Source organism: Callorhinchus milii, unplaced genomic scaffold (genome assembly GCF_018977255.1).
Source record: "Callorhinchus milii isolate IMCB2004 unplaced genomic scaffold, IMCB_Cmil_1.0 Scaffold2, whole genome shotgun sequence".
Lineage (NCBI taxonomy): Eukaryota > Metazoa > Chordata > Chondrichthyes > Chimaeriformes > Callorhinchidae > Callorhinchus > Callorhinchus milii.
In genome coordinates this window covers 49,346,581-49,364,328 of record NW_024704743.1, presented here as the reverse complement: position 1 = coordinate 49,364,328, position 17,748 = coordinate 49,346,581, and the positions used below count along the sequence as shown (strand labels likewise).

General features: G+C 42.8%; 1 protein-coding gene across 1 annotated transcript; it reads right to left on the bottom strand.

Annotated features, from left to right (window-relative positions):
* Positions 1 to 941: 941 nt before the first annotated feature.
* Positions 942 to 16,619, bottom strand: gsdmeb (gasdermin Eb). Its single transcript, NM_001292402.1, is given in 13 exon segments — positions 942 to 1,650; positions 2,719 to 2,792; positions 3,664 to 3,859; positions 5,359 to 5,486; positions 6,794 to 6,985; positions 8,164 to 8,187; positions 8,190 to 8,277; positions 9,012 to 9,183; positions 14,595 to 14,787; positions 15,223 to 15,454; positions 15,584 to 15,703; positions 16,090 to 16,157; positions 16,587 to 16,619. Coding segments are annotated over 10 exon segments (1,512 nt in total). The 5' UTR covers positions 15,434 to 15,454; positions 15,584 to 15,703; positions 16,090 to 16,157; positions 16,587 to 16,619; the 3' UTR covers positions 942 to 1,416.
* Between the last annotated feature and the right edge of the window lie 1,129 nt (positions 16,620 to 17,748).

Genomic DNA, 17,748 nt, shown 5'->3' with positions numbered 1-17,748 from the left:
GCGGAGTCGGGCAATGTTGCGGAGGTGGGGGAGGCAAAGCGGGCCATGGCACGGATGTGGGAGAGAGTCAAATAAGACACCTAGGTTGCTGACTGGCTTAGTGAGTTAAAGTGTGTAACCTTGGATGTTGATGCTGCCAATGCCTGAGGTGCGGAGGCGCTGATGGGAGCCAATCAGGAAGGCCTCAGTTTTGCTGACATTCAACTGTACAAAGTTGACTTTCACCCAGGAGTTGATGTCTGACAGGCAGTCTGTCAGGACATCAGTGGTCCTGTGGTCGAGGGTGGAGGCAGAGAGATAGAGTTGGCAAGGATAATAATCCTTGCATGTGATATAACGCTTTATCATGTCTTCAAGTCATATACTGTAAAGTGAACCGTGGGTGAAATGTGGCAGCCAATTGCGCACAGCAGTGTCCCACAAAAAGTCATGGATTGAGTGACCAATTTTTTAAAATTTTATTGTACAGTATTTTTTAAGGGATTATTAGCCTCAGTGATCCGCGAATCGACTAACAACAGAGTTTCTACTTACTGCTAGGTAAACAGAACCTTGTGGAGTAAAGAAACTTGCTGAAACTCTCCCTGCCCAGGAATCAAACCCAGGTCCTTGATTGCGAGGCAAATGCTCTGACCACTGAGCTTCAGAACTCCAAAATAGATCCGTTCTTCTTTTGCTGTACAAGTATTACTAAATGAAGGGACATGAGGGAAGGAAATTTCAAACATTAACTTACTTTTCATCCGAAGACCTTCCCACCACAAAGCAGTGCATGTGCATTGCCAGGTCCTCTCCCAGCCTCTTGGCTCACGCTGTAGGCACGAACCGTCCCTGCTCTCTCATCTCCTTTCTCCATCCCGGGCGGAGTCTCTATCGCATACATCGCGGCACCATAAAAAGCCATCATTCAAATCACACCATGATTGTACTCGCCTCTATGTGTTTTATGTTATCATATTTTAGTTAAAACATTTTAGCTAATTCATTTTAAGAGAACATTATAACATTCCAAATCCATTTCACATACTAATTCAATTGCATTTACAGTGCCTCCATCTAATAACTAGTTCCAATTCTCAATCGGCACAATTCCATATTACAACTAATCGATCGCTAATAACATTCTGGATAAAAATCACATGTTTTTTTCCCTGTAATTTAACGGACAAACATACAACATTATGAAGATACTTGGAACAGTTTATATGTTACTTATGATGCTAAATTGGAATTAATTCATGAATACTGCACGGCTATTATTTGGGAGTCAGTCATTTGCGGGATGTGAATTGTCTCCCAAGTATCTTTATTCTACTGAAATACTGATGAACACAACCATTTTGAATTTTTTTTAAAAAACACTCCATTTAAGACTGATATTGTGTACATTATAGATTTGAGAGAGACAGAATTGCACTATTGATTTAATCCCATTAGGCCTGCAAACCCATGCAGAGCTATGCAGAGAATTAATGGAAGAACTCCAGGCTGTTTCCTAGTCATCACTTTGATAGAAGACTTTTCCCTCTCGAGCTGCATGTGTGATAAACCAAACAGTCGCTGGGCTGTGTAGAATTTGTTCTCTTCTTTCAACATGAACAAACCTGGGCTGTCGATGGGAAGTGTTCCATCATCAGAGAGGTTATTTATCTAAAAGGATGACAATACATAGTTATTCTGTTTAATCAAGTAATAGTTGAAGCCTCTCAATTTTCTTTGTTCCTCTCCTGAAAGGGCAGTGAATGACGATGTAACAAGAAGATGATGGAATGGGTATTCTGGAAGCATGAGATCAAATGGGGTAACATCTTAGTTATTTCTAATTCACGATGAATGCCATAAGGTTTGACTATGAGGCAAACATTATTGAGGTTTGACTGTGATCCCTTCTGAATCGTAGATATATTCCAACATATTGTAGTAAATTTCTGGCAGAAGTAGACACTAGCCCAGCTAGCCCACTCCTACAACTACAAGATTCCTTCCACTTATCCCCTAATAACCCTGGCAATAGGTGTGGCCAATGCTCCAGTAGTCGTGTTGTTAGATTTCATTATGATGTTTTACATCTGGATTTCAGATAGCTCTTTGACAAATACGAATTCCACAATTGATGCTTCATGTGTTCTTGGTCAAAGAATAGTTTGACTTTGGTACAGTGATATATTTTCTCATTTTCCACCTTACCTTGCAGCCCAACTGAGAATAAGGCAGTTTAGAAAATGACCGGCCCTAAAGTTCTGATGAGCTGATAATTGAGTCTTTTCCTATTAAGTATTAGCCTGACTTAGTTTAGGTTTGTAGCACTCTCATCTCTGCGTCAGAAGGTTGTGGCTTCAAGCTCTATACGGGGACTTTGAACTCACACAATTGTTGACTGGCAGCTCATTGAATTGTTAGAGGTGCCGTCCTTCAGATGAGATATTAAACCGACATTCTGACTGCCTATTCAGGTAGATGTTAAATATCTCATGGCACTATTCAAAAAGTGAAGAAAATATCCCCCAGTATCCTAGCCAACAATTTCCCCCAGATAAAATCAGTCATTCACTTCATGACCGTCATGGGACATTGATGTGTGCAAATTGACTGCTGGATTCACTCACAAAATACACAGTCACTACACTTTATAGCAACCTCCTATGAAGTGCTTTGAAATATTCTCCTGATGTGAAAGGCACTGTGCCAATGCAAGGATTATTATTTATCTAAACTTACCAAATGCCATAGTGTAGGAATGACTTGCATTTCACAGCAAATACCCAAGACTGTACGACACGCGTCAGACATATCTAAACAAGTAAACGGTTTGTTTATTATATAATGTTTCAGTTGTAGTTTAAAAAACAAGTTTCAAAGCTCAATGTATTTATAATAAAACCAAATCTGTGTCCAGACAAGGATCTTGCAATGCATTGCTGTTCTTAAGACTGCCCCAGGAATAATCTGGAGAAAAGAAACTAATTTAGCTGCAAACTAAATTGATAATTGATCATTTTAACTATGTTTAAAACAATTCAATGAAATGTAATTTAGTTCTTACCAAAATTAATTTAAAAATATCTATTCAAAAGTATTTAACTAAAGAGCTTAAGACGAACAAATATAATTCAACAAAGTCTACATTAGTGATTAATTTGGACAGTCATTCCTTACATCACCTCAATGTTCTTTGAAACAATTAGATTTCAGTTTGTCTTACTAGGTACGACTCTCATCTCTGGGATAGAAGATTGTGGGTTCAAGCCCCCTGGGCCTTGAGCTTATAGTCTAGGCTGGCTCTAACAATGCACTTCTCCCTCATTACAGTCTTTGTAATTAAACAAGACAAACATAAACAAAAATCGTGTCTGCCTATTTTTCAGGTGAACATTAAAGATTTCACAGCACAATTGGTAATTAAATGGTGTTTCTCAGGCTATTAACCCTCCTTCACCTTATAGCTGTTTGTGAGACCTTGCCAGTGCAAACATTGTCTACAGAAACAATTACTATACTTGAGAGCAATTACTTGCAAAGTGCTTCGTAAAATTCAATGTGGCAAGAAACTATAAAAATATAAGCTCTTTCTTCCATTCAGAGATCGCACAATTGTTTGCTACTAATTTCCTAGAGATTAATATTTGATAAAAATGTCCAGGCTTCAGGTTTTTTTTTACTTACCATCTAAAGCACTGATAAAATAGAACACAGTTGTAAATAGCTCCTGTGTTGCAATCTCTTTGGTTTTTTTCAGGTGCTCTTTGTCTGTGCTGTAACCCAGAAACTGCAGCAGCTCCTTGACATTTTGCACCTGAGTTGGTTCCAGCTCATGTAATCCCGACAGATTTGGCTGCTCACCCAAAGAAAGCTCATTTAGCTGCAAAACAAACAACAAAATTGTTGATCCTATAGGCAGTATTAAATAGGAGCAATGTTGATTACCTATGATACATGCGGGTGGAAATTTCACCTGGGTATAGATTTACTCTAGAATGTACAGGAATTGGAAAATTCTTAAATTTGATTTTTAAAGTTTGAAGTCAGTTTTCAGTAGTTTTTTTTAAAGACCTGCACAAAACAGGCTTCAAAATTAAAACTGAATTCAATCATTTGACTAAATTCTTTACGCTCTGAAATGCTATGTTAACAGAGTAAATTTAGACCTAATTAGGTATTTATTTTACCTAATAGTGTTGCTCACTTTAAATCAATCTACATGCAAATAGGAACTTCTAGCATCCCAATGGAGAAAGTCACAGAGACATTTGAGTCACCTAGACTTTGATAAGGAGACTTCTCTCACTCAGGTAACACACACAAGCTTCACTTTGGACTACACCGTTCATTCTTTAATCAGCGGAACAAGCTTTGAGAGACCAAGAAATAATTATCAATACAGTTATCAATAAGCAGTGCCAAGCTTCACAAGAGCGGAGTGCGAGACAGGTTAGAAAGAAGAACTATACATTGAGGATGACCTTCTCTATGTAGATCTCCTCCCCCAAAAAACTCCCCTTCCAATATAATCTAACATTCATTCAACTTCCACTTACAAATAAGGCCCCATCCTAGAAACCAGACTACTGACACCACCACAGAAGGTTTACTCAATCCTGACATTCCATTACCAAGCACATCACTTTGGAGCCAGAACAGTTCCAAAGAGGATAAGTTTAGTTTGGTTTAGTGATGGATTACCTGTTGCTGTGCGACTTGTCTGCTCAGTAACAGGACAAATCATTTAACAAGTTAATTTACTTTCAAATTCAGATTCTCGGTGAATGCCTAAATATATATATATATATATATATATATATAGCAGGTGCAAATCAGCTCTGTTGAGTCAATGAGGCAGAAATATCCTATCATTGTTTGTATCCAGCTTCAGTGAATCATAGGAGAAGGCGTTGTTTTGTGCTGGGAGTTTGTGCTCACTAAGCAGACTGATCCTGTCAGAATGACACCTGAAATCTGCCATCACTGAAAGTATCTGCTGAGATCATTTAGTGCTCAGCTGGATGCGTGGTTCTGTTTCCACAGAGATGCACAGCAGTAATCCCATAGCAATGTGAATATAGTTTCTGGGATTAGGTAAACAGGTTGCATCCCTCTGGGAAGAGAGTGTCTATTCCATTCAGATGAATGGAAATTTCCATGGATATGTGGAACATTCAGGAGTTGGGTTTGGAAACTCTTAATAATCCTTGCATTTGATATAGCACCTTATCACATCTTCAAGATGTCTCAAAGCGCTTCACAGATTAAGCATGAAAATGGGTTTCCATGTGTGTCACACACTCAGCTGAGACAACAAAAGTTTATAAAAAGCATGTACAGTTCATTCTTGATGTCTATGGTTCCAGAAAATTGGCTTACAATAGTTTCAAGAAGGCAAATCGCTTCACCCTGATATAAGAGTTCACTGTACAGTCTAAACAACTGCTGGCATTTTCCTTCTGAAAGAGCTTCAAATGGCTGGAGTTGTTGCTTAGCTTCTTCGATATCTGAAAAGTATTATAAATACAAATCTGAGTTGAGGACACGTTCCGTGGCAATTAAACATTAAGTTCTACAATCACAGCACATGCAGAGCTTATCTCAGTTATTGTCAGACATTTAAACTATTTCTCAGCAGACCTTGAACATTAGAATCTGATATCATAAGGTGGGACCATATTCAGAAAGCTCACACATTAGAGATCATATTCACATATTGAATAAATGGACTAAACCCAAACCTAAACTCCCTTTCCCCCTTCATCACCAAAATGACTAGCCCCACTTTGGATCTTTTATACATTTAATATTCATGCCAAAATATAGGCAGTAAATTGGACATCCCAAAAGTTGTGTTAACCACTTCTTACTTCATTGATGTTTGTTCAAAACTGAATTCCAGGAATCCCAAGTATAAGCAACCTGGAAATTTTAAAAAATTGAGAACCGAGATGAAACATTTGAGACCCATAGTGCAGGACACGGTTGACAAGATCAACAGGTAAACTGAGATGTAGTGATTAGGTGACAGCACAAGGTTAAGTTTAAAGGTCTGTAATGAGAAAGGGTAGACTGGGAAGTATGGTGGAGTGCCTCAGTCTTGAGATCTTGGGAAAGAATGAATTAAAATGAGACGCACTGTAATATTAATAATCTCAGTCAAAAAGTATCCTTAAATATGTAATGAGTACAAGAAAACACTTTCATGAAAATAACTTAAACGCTGCCAACCGAATAATTCTCTAAGCACAATGTTCTCTCAGTGACACTTTGCCAGTTTATTTAAGAGGTTGATGTCTACCAGCAATAAATACCACAAAGTAAAACTTTTATCCTCTTGGTATAAACATTAAAGATAATCCTCCTCTGTATCACAGGCAGTGTGACTCACCTTGCTCCCATGTGCATATGTGTGGATACAGATGCGGGAAGGATATATAATATAATAATCCTTGCATTTGATATAGCGCTTTTCACTTCTAGACGTTGTAAAGTGAATTGACTGTAGATTTGTGGGCGAAATATAAAGGATAAAAGATAGACTAACCCAACTATGTATGACATCATAGGATCAGGCACACAGGTACACAGGAATAATACCCATGAAGGCAAGCAGCACCTGTGGAACCATACCCCAATAGAAGGGCAAAAAAAATGTTGGCAGGTTGCTTCCAGGAAAATGTGGAGGAGAGAAAACTGGAGCGGAAAACATGACAATTAAAAGTAAAACAATAAAAGAGATAGCTTGAATCTCATGAATGTTGGAATCGTGAGAGCATTCTTTGCAATGGCACCAATAAATTCATAAACTTACCTTGTTTTAAAGCACTCAGTGATGTTTCACTGCAAACATTCTTCTCATCTGTATGGTGCCGGCTTCCATGCTTCTGTGTTGAAGCATCAACACAGTCTAAAGCAGAACATGCTGTGGAAACATAAGCTTCTTTCCCCTTATCCCATTCAGCTTTATCAAAGCCTCCACACTTGTCTGAAAGCAGGCACAATTCTGCCACAAACACAAAACACTTATGTTAACAGCTATGCTAAATATCTTAACCACAACACAACTAACCATTAAAGAATTAAACCTCTAATGAATCATGTTACAAAACAATTATCGTCAGAATCAGCCTAAATACGACTTCCCAAAGCCCAGAAATAACACCACAGGTTTATCACTAATTCACTGGGGTTTGGCTCTATGTTGAAACTTAGCCGAAGATAGACTAACCCAACTCAGCATGACTTCATAGAACCTTCATAGCACAACTTGCATTTATATTATATATTTCATGCAGGGTAGTATTAAAAGAATTTTATAAAGGCAAGCAGGCAAGTAATTACCCACAAAGCAGAAGAGTTACCCAATACTACACAAAGCCAAAGAGCCATATTTGAAGCCTACAAAAGGAAGAAATCCTGACAGTGATGTCAGCTTTCAAATAATCTACAAAGCCTCAAGCAGCTCAGCCCAGTTGGTAGCAATTTTACCTGTGGATCAAGCAGTTGTTTTCAAGCTCTACATTGGGATTTTGAGCCCTCAATCTAGATTGGACAATTTATTTCAGTGCTGTGGGAGTACTGCATTGTCAGAATTGTTGTGCTTCAGATGAAACATTAAATCAAGGTACCATCTGCTGTTTCAGGAGGATGACAAATATCCCATGGCACTATTCAAAAAGAGAAGTGATTTTCTCACAGTACCCTAACCAACAAATCTCCAGATAAAACTGATGATTTACTTAATGGCCATTTATGGAACTTGCTGTGTGTAAATTGACTACAGCATTTGCCTACACAGTCACCACACTAAAACAGCAATTACCTATGCTAGATTAAATGCAAGGATTATTATTAGTAGTAGTAGTAATATTATTAGTAATGATCATAATTCTTGACTGGCATACCTTCTTAACTAACATCTTAGTTATCTATGCTCTACGCCATCAAGGAGAGGTAACTTGGAGACTTTTAAATCCAGTCAATTTAAACTACATTTGAACCCAGTCCAAAATACAAAAAACAATGCACTAACTCACTCACTGCTTAATTCTAATGTTAAACCAAGTGCAGTTAAAAAGAAAATCATCTACGCAAAATGTTAGTATTGTTAATTTATGAACTTTCTCTTTTCATTATCAGATCATCATCATTTAAAGTATACTCCGAATTGCTGATACGTACCAAACTGTCCATTAGTTTTTAGATGAGTTCTTTGACACTGTATGCTATAACAGTTTGAGGTGGGATCTCCAAAACAATTTCCTTTGATAAACTCCCATCGTTATTTGCTGACACCTACAAAAGAAGGCTGCTTAGAGACATGTCAAAGAGAACTTATGAAAGAATCCCACATTATAAATTTAGACAAATACTCCAGAGTCCCATAATCTCACAAGTCTTGGACATCATAAGAATATAAATTGAAGATTGTGCAAAATTTGGAAAATTGTTCAATTCAGTCTTATTTTAAAAGCCTTTTTTTCCACGAAAAAAAGTGATCCATAAATTTTGTGTAACATTGTTCCTATATTAAGAGAAGAAATGATGTGACTGCTCAGGCACAGTGTATTCAATTTTTAAGAAGTCATACTGATGCCTGCTTTAATTGGCAAAATGCAATACACCACTTGCAAGAGCAGTGGAGTAACACCATCAGATTCCCACTGGTTCAGACATTCTCAACCTTCTTACAATAAGTGGCCTTATTATTTTGCCTGTGCGGTGGGAAGCCAGAAATTCCATGCACTTGATGATATTTTGTGCCCACTGAAGCAACAATCCAGTAAAAATGCTTCCATACCCATATAATGTCAAGTTCGCCGACACACACACACACACAAGCACAGCGGCAGAAAAAAACTGCAAGGCATTTGAAAAAGGACTCTTATTAACGTTAATCTCCCAACTCATTGTCCAGTGCCATTGGGCTGGCTCCCAAGTCCACATTACAAAGGCATGAAGTGTATTTTTTTAAGTTTGTCTTACAACACAAAGCAAACACACAAATGCGTATCAGTCAGCATACATACCTTCAACATTTTGATTTTGAGTCCGAACATGCCACCACACTTTTCCGCAATCTGCAGGTGCTCCGATATAAAGCACTGTTGGGTTGTGATAATCTTTTCATTAACCACACACAAGACTTCATCTCCTCTTTCACGTGTTTGCTGCACAAGACTGTGCCTCATATTTATAGTCCTGGAAAAGTAAGCAAGTGGATCGAATAACCGTTTAAGTCTTACATTGACAAAGTCCTTGGAAAGCAAGACTAAAACAGAATCAGGGTTTATAAGCTTTTCGCAATGAACTGTGCATTACAGATTTCTTACTGTAGCTTGGGAAAAGGGGACTGAGATGAACAGCTCTTCCGGTAAGAAAAAAATCCCTAAAATATTTTAGTTAGTCATTGTATTTATCTAGTAAAAACTATCACCTTTGAAGAGCTTCACTGGTCATGAGTGAGATCAAGCATACTATGCTGCCCTGCACATGGTATTTCTTGAAATATTGCCACCAAAGGTTCAGAATAAACCGAGGTCAGACATAAAAACTTCATGAAATTCAAAGGACACAGCACCAGGTCTGGAGACCCGAGTGTCAGAACAAACCAGTTGATGGCGTGGATGAGATCTTTCAAAACTCTAAGAGCGCAGTGGTGGAGAAGTCATATACCAGTCACTCAATGGTAAGTGTGTCTTATTGCAGAAATCTAGGGGAGATGGTTTATCCATCCTCTCAGGGAATGGATCTGGGCCAAGTTTGTCTCTCAATTAAAACAAGTAGAGTACACGGAGTATTGAGTGTAAAATGGTTCTTTATCATTACATTATAAGAGGCTGATCACTTTGCATATGATCTGTGATAGAATGAAGCAATTGTTAATGTTACCAGTTCAGATTGTTATTTATCCACCATAAAGCACAAGTTGTAAATGCAATAAGAACTAGGAATTCAACTCCAGTTCAACTTCGAGAAGACTGAGACTCTTCTGATTGTGTCTTCTCACGGTCCCCCCTCGACCTTTGCCCTTACTCCTTCGGAACCTTCCCCTCCTTTGAACACCTTACCCTCTAGCACCCCTCCAGGCTTTCCTTCAAAATCGTCCTTGTTTACCATCCCCCCAAGCCTGCCCCCACCTTCCTCTCGGCCATCTCCACCCTCCTATCTTCCCTCCCCCTCTGCTCTGAACACTTCCTTATCTTAGGTGACTTCAACCTCCACTTCACCCCCTCCTGCTCTACCTCTGCTGACTTCTCCTCCCTCCTCTCTTCCCTTAACCTTCCCTCCTCATCCACTCCCCCACCCACGACCATGGCCACCCCCTTGACCTGGTGATCAACTGGGGCCTCACCATCTTGGACATCACCATCGTCGATAAAGCCATCTCGGACCACCACTTCATCTCCCTCAACACCTCAGTACCCCTTCCCAACCCTCCACCATTACATATCATCCATGGAAAAAAATTTCCTCCCTCTCCACTGCCCTGGAGTCATCTGAACTCCTTCACCTCTGCCCTCACTGACCGATCTCCCCTCCTCACTCTCCTTTCTCCACAACTCTCTCTCCTCCATTCTGGATTCCCTTGCCCTCCTCACCTCCTGAACTGCCTCATATCCTGTAAATACTCCTGGTACACCAGCCATCTCCGTTCCCTCAAGGCACAAGTGCGAGCTGCCGAATGCGCCTGGACCAAATCCAAACTAACGGTCCATCGGCAGATTTGGCTTCACCACACCAAGACCTACTGCTGTGCTCTTGCCTCCGCCAAATCCTCCTTCTACTCCAAGGTTATCTTGGAGGCAAAGGACAACCCCAGGCTTCTCTTTTCCATCACTAACCATCTCTTCCGTCCACCTTCCCATACCTCTCCCATCCTCTCCTCAAACTCCAATGGTGAGGAGATGCTGGACTTCCTCGAATCTAAAATCGAGGGGATACGTTCAGCCACCTCAGCCCCGTCCACAGCCACCCCCACATCACCTCTCCCTCATGACCTACACCTCACCCATCCCCACCTGTCTCCTCGTCTCCCAGCTCCACCTTCTGGCCCCTCTCCTGTCCGATGTCATCCACCTCTCCTTGTCCACCGGTTCAGTTCCAACACCCCTAAAAACAGCCATCATCACACCCTCTTGAAAAAACCTTCCCTGGACCCATCCCTCCTGTCCAGCTACTGCCACATCTCTAACCTCCCATTCCTCTCCAAGGTCCTGGAATGAGTCGTCATGTCCCAGCTCCGCTCCTTTCTCTCTCACCATTCCCTCTTTGAACCCCTCCAATCCGGCTTCCGCGCTGCCCACAGCACAGAAACAGCCCTGGTCAAAGCCACTAATGACATTCTGAACATCTGTGATCAGGGCTCCCTCTGCCTCCTTGTCCTCCTCGACCTCTCTGCCGCCTTCGACACAGTCGACCCTCCATCCTCATACACCGCCTCTCCGCTTTACTCAATCTTCACAGGTCTGCCCTTGTCTGGTTCGATTCCTATCTCTCTCACCGTCTCCACTTTGTTGCCTCTAACGGTTTCTCCTCCAGTCCCCGCACTGTCACGTCTGGTGTCCCCCAGGGCTCTGTCCTTGGCCCTCTCCTCTTTAATACCTACATGCTCCCCCTTGGTGACATCATCCGCAGACATGGGGTCAACTTCCACATGTATGCAGATGACACCCAACTCTATGTTTCTGCCTCCACCCTCAACTCCAGGACCACTGCTGTCCTGACAGACTGTCTGTCGGACAACAAGTCCTGGATGAGGGCAAATTTCCTACAGTTGAATGTGAACAAGACTGAGGCCCTCCTGATTGCCTCGCGCCAGCGCCTCAGCACCTCAGGCTCTGGCAGCATCAACCTCCATGGTTGCTCACTTCAACTCACCAGCCAGTCAGGAACCTGGGTGTCTTGTTCGACCCTCAACTGTCTTTTCTTCCCCACATCCAAGCCATGACCCGCTCTGCCTCCCCTCACCTCCGTAACATCGCCCGACTCCGCCAATACCTCACCCCTCAGGCCATTGCAACTCTTGTTCATGCCTTCATCACCTCCAGGCTCGACTATGCAAATGCCCTGCTTGTCGGCCTTCCCAACTCCTCCCTCCACAGGCTGCAGATAATCCAGAACTCTGCAGCCCGTGTCCTCTCCCGCACCAAACACCGTGACCCCATCTCCCCCACTCTCACCCGACTCCATTGGCTCCCTATCCTTCAGAGGATCCAGTTCAAGATCCTGGTCCTCACATACAAAGCCCTCCATGGCCTCGCGCCCCACCCTACCTCTGTGACCTCCTAACCTCCTACCAACCCGCCCGTTCTCTCCGCTCAGCCGGCTCTGGCCTGCTCCACGACTCCCAACCCACCCGCCCCACCATTGGCGGGAGAGCCATTAGCCACTCTGCCCCCAACCTCTGGAATTCCATCCCCCAGTCACTCCGCCTCGCCCCCTCCAAGTCCCGCCTCAAGACCCTCCTCTTCAACCATGCCATCAGCCACCCACCTTCCCCTCCCCTTCCTTCCCCCACAACTGACCCCAGCTACCAAATCGCCCCTACCCACCTGGCACCCATGCTGAATGCAAACCCTGGACTGTCCAGCGCCTTGTGACATCCTCCCAACGTGAAAGGTGCTATATACATGTAAATTTGTATCGTATTGTAAGACAGAGAAGCAAGAAAGATTATATTCAAATGGAAGATAACCAGGAGTGGAAGAGAAAGGAAAAAAACAGAAGTATTTATAGTGTGAAGTACGTTTCCACAATTTTGAAGAAAAACCACAACTTCCTGCTGCATGCTAGTATATTACATCACCACAAACTGACATTGGAGCTCTGTGCCTACTTCAAAGAAATGTCAAGCTTCTGGGATTCTATGCAGGGGCATTCACAATTAAATAAGTAATTAATTGAATAATCTTTTGCAATTGCCAGTAACTGACTCTGAGGCTACACAAAAAAAATGCATTTGGGCTTTGCCAGAACCATCCCTCTTGTTGTTGTGGCCAAGGCATGTGGGATCATTTAGGTGGGAAGCTAAAATATTTTCCTACAGCTAGATTCTATGTTAGCTTTATAGTCTGATGAATTCAGCAATATAAACTAATATACTCACTCTTGTGTACTATTGAATAGGCACATGTCAGTGGCATTAACTAAATGATCCTGCATTTTAAAGCTTAATTATAAAGTAAACATTCCTTCCTTTTAAAATTAGCCCATTCTCTGAACAGTTATGCCCTCTTTTCTCTCCATGTAATCAGTTGAAGGAAAGCTTCGTCAACAAAATATACAGTCAATTCACTTTACAGTATAATCTGTGCAGCGTTTTGACAGGTCTCAATGACATGATAAAGCACTATATGTGGAGTCCTGTAGCTCAGTGGTAACAGTACTCGCCTCGCAAGCGAGCGACCTGGGTTCGATTCCTGGCAGGGCGAAACGTTGAGTTTCCTTACTCCACACCCCTCTGTTTATCTAGCAGTAAGTAGGAACCCGGTTGTTAGTCGATTGGCGGATCGCTTTTCTAAGGGTAATAATTCCTTCAAAAAAAAAAAAAAATTGGTCACTTCAATCCATGACCGTTTGTGGGATGCTGCTGTGTGCAATTGGCTGCCGCGTTTCGCCCCTAAAATATAGTCAATTCACTCTACATTATATTCTGGGAAGCATTTTGAGACGTCTCGAAGACATGATGAGGCGCTGTATCTGATGCAAGTATTATTATTATTATTACATCAAATTTAAGGATTATTATTATTATAAAGTAACTTGTGCTCGTAGGCAACTATTACATTGGCTTTTGTTTGACCTAATAGTGGTTCCAGATGAAAAGAAAACAACGAGTTAGGTCATGTAGGTTATCAGCCTGGCTCAGTTGCCAGCACTCGGAGTCAGAAGGTTGTGGGTTCAAGCCTCACATCAGAATTTGGAGCTCACACAGTACAGGCTGACCCAATGCAGTACTGGGGGGTATTGCGTTGTTAAAGATGCAGTCCTTCAAATTAAACATCAAATCAAGGCCTCATCTGTCTGTTCAGGTGACATTAAAGATCTCATGGCACTACTCAACAAGGGAGTTTCTCCAATTCTCCAAATAAAATTGGTCATTCACTGTTTGTGGGACATTACTGTGTGCAAACTGATTGCTTTATGCACCTACAAAATAACAATTATCACACTCTAGGGCCATCTTCGTCCTCACCTTCAAGGCCCTCCATGGCTTTGCCCCTCCTACCTCTCCGATCTTCTAACCCCTTAGCAACCTGTCTGCTCTTTCCGCTCAGCAGGCTCTGGACTGCTCCATGTCCCCCACCCAGCCTGCCCCACCACATTCCCTTTGCCTTGCTCCCTCCCTTACTTCCTTCAAGACCCTCCTCTTCAACCATGCCTTCGGCCACCCTCTCTGCCCGCCACCGACCCCGATCCTAACCCCCACCGCTCAGGCCCTAATCTCTAACTGTTCAGCATCTTGGGACATCCTCCCAACTTGAAAGGAGCTTTACAAATGTAATTTTGTATTGTATTTTTATGAAGCGCTTTCGGACATCTTGATAAAAGAATATATAAATAAGAAGAATTATTTATTTTTATTATTCTGTAGTTGTATCATCCTTTACCTTTCTTGAGATATTTTCAAAACTTGGTGCAAATCGACTTCTTGTTTCCTCAGTTTTCCAAAGGAAGATTCCAGTGCTATGGAGTTCTGACCTTCGATATGGAAGCTGATATCAGCAATCAAAGTGTTCATGGCTCCACCAACACTGTTTTCAAAAATTCCCTCATACTTTAAGAAGTTAGATTCTTTAACAGCTGCAAGATACCAAGAGTTTAAGTTATGGACAGCACACGTCACCATAGTTCCCAGCACATGATAATGCAAGAGTACATTACCCCTTGTTTGTTCAATTGAAGTCTGGTAAAATCTAAGAACATGTCTTAAGTACATGAGAGGGGCAAATTGTTTATCAAAGCAGAGTTCAATGGAAATAAAAATAAAAAGGTTCCCAATAGTGAAATCAGACTTATACTGCAGCAATGCCACAATTTGATTCCTGAAACCACCCCAGGAAAAGTCTAGGGAATGGGGTTCAAAACCTATTGTACGTTGTAGTAATGTTAACTGATGTAACCGTTCAGGATCAAATAGGGCAAAAGAGTCTTGAATTTTTCACTACCTTTGTACATTCAAATTAATAAGTAATGCTTTGAAAAATCATTTGATTTGGTAAGGAACTATAACAGTACCCGGTTTGATGTGCACATCACCAGTCAATATGTCTTCAAGGTTGAAGGAAGAAGAGTGGTATTTTGGCTTTTGCCAGAACCATCTCATCTTCCTCTTTGTTGCCAGGCTCAGGAGCTGGAGTTTATCCGAGTCATTCAAACTTCTAACAGGAATGAGGTCACCACCCTTGTCGATCTGTTTCACAAAACTGTTGGTTGCTGTTGCAAACATTTTCAGAGGATGAACTTCCACCTACAAAATAAAGATGATTTTGTCTATTACAGTAGAAGTTTCTTGAGTTGAACAGCTATTAATGAAGCAATACAAACAATCTGACAATCACCGTCTGTACAGCAATGTGCTATTTGGAAATATACTTACAGCCCAATAAAACCTCTCATTCAAAGATATCAATATGTTCAACACTTGTGGATTCCTGTAGCTCAGCCTCGCAGGGTGAAACGCTGGGAAAGTTTCCTTACTCCACACACCTCTGTTTACCTAGCAGTGAGTAGGAATCTGGTTGTTAAGTCAATTGGAGGATCACTTTTACGAGGGTAATAATTCCTTCAAGAAAATAAAATCAAAAAATAATAAATTGGTCACTCAATCCATGACTGTTTGTGGGTCACTGCTGTGCACAATTGGCTGCCACGTTTTGCCCACAAAATATACAGTCAATTCACTTTACAGTATATTCTGTGAAGTGCTTTGAGACATCTTGAAGACACACACACACACAGACACACACTCACACAGACACACACACACACACACACTCTCACACAGACACACACACTCACACACACTCTCACACAGACACTCACACACACAGAGACACTCACAGACACACAGATACACACACTCACACACAGACACTGACTCACCCAAGTGAGTCTTCAGCTCTCACAGGGGCGGAAATGCTGTGATCCTCTCGGGGCTGAGCCTCTCTGTCCTGTTTAGGGTTTGTCAGGAATTACCAGACGTTTGTAGCCCAAAGTCAACCAAACAGCGGCCCCGGGGCGGGTGCGGAGCGGCCCCGGAGCGGCCCCGGAGCGGGCGGGCGGGCGGTGCGGTGCGGAGCGGCCCCGGGGCGGGCGGGCGGTGCGGTGCGGAGCGGCCCCGGGGCGGGCGGGCGGTGCGGAGCGGCCCCGGGGCGGGTGCGGAGCGGCCCCGGGGCGGGTGCGGAGCGGCGGGGCGGGCGGGCGGTGCGGAGCGGTGCGGTGCGGCGCCTCCTTGGCACAGCAGTGGCCAACTCCGTGCTTTTGAAACCGTGTAATAAGGAAAAGGTCTTCAAAGGAACCGACAACCAAGTGATGTATTTTAAATCAGGTGTCAGCACAAAGCTGTTGTTCTTCACCCCCAAATCAGCAGCAAAACACACCCAACTGGGTCTGACCCGCCCTCATCTGCCAACACTGTCTGTCCCCCTCTCACAGCAAAGCAAAGACAAGTCCCCGCCCAGACAGCTCTCAACAGCTCCACTGCCTGTCTGTCTGTCTGTCTGCCTCCCGTGGGGTTTGCTCATTACCCTGGCAATGCAAAGTGTGGGGGCACAGAGGAAGAGGAATCCATCTGGGTTTCTGCTCAACAACAACTTGCATTTATATAACTCCCTTCACCTGGGGTAGCGTCTCGGAGAGCTTAACTGTGGCGGAGCCCGACGCTGAGGCAGGGGAGGGTGACTGCAGGCACGGTCGAAGAGGAGGATCTTCAGGCGTGATCTGGAAAAGGGGAAGGAAGGGGCACGGCGGAGAGATTGAGAGAGAGAGGTCCAATGTTTCGGGCCGTAGTGACTGAAAACACAGCGGCCGATTGTGGAACGGAGGGGACGAGGGACACGCAGGAGTGCGCAGCCAGCTGAGCGGCAGGTGGTGGCGTGGGTAGTAAGCAGGTTGGAGAGGTGGTTAGGTGCCCGGGCATGAAGGCATTTGTGGACGAGTGAGAATCTTGAAGTCGAGTTTAGCAGAAACAGTGGCGCCACGAGGAATGGAAATTTGCGTGAACGCCAACTTATGGTGACTGAAGGTGCCTCGTACCATACAACCTTGGGAGAGGCAGTGAGGGGAGCAACAGGCACGATGCAGTTAAAATAAAATATATTTGAACAGCAAATGGATCAATTAACTACCTCGTTTAAAAAAAATCAGTGCAATCACTTCCGTAGCTTTTGAAGTGTGAGATGATTCTATCACCCTTATATGTACATCGACGATATGGCTCGCTCTCCCTCATAGTGTACTGGGTGGCCTGTGTTCAATTCTCACTAATGAATGCAAGTCCCTATAACTCGGTGTAACTTGACTAATGAGTCCTTCCGCGACAACAGGTACTACCAATTGCTATTTAAAATAAAGCAAATTGGGAAGCTTCAGTCAATCAGAGGTTTATTTTACACCTCTGTGACCTAGGCTGAATCGGTTTGTGTATTCCCTCCTTTGATTAATCAGAAAGCTCGAGAAAGCACGGTGAAGTAAACTCAACGGAAGTTTATTGCAGCTTAGATGAAATCCACAACCATCGGCCTTAAATCTTAAACGACACGA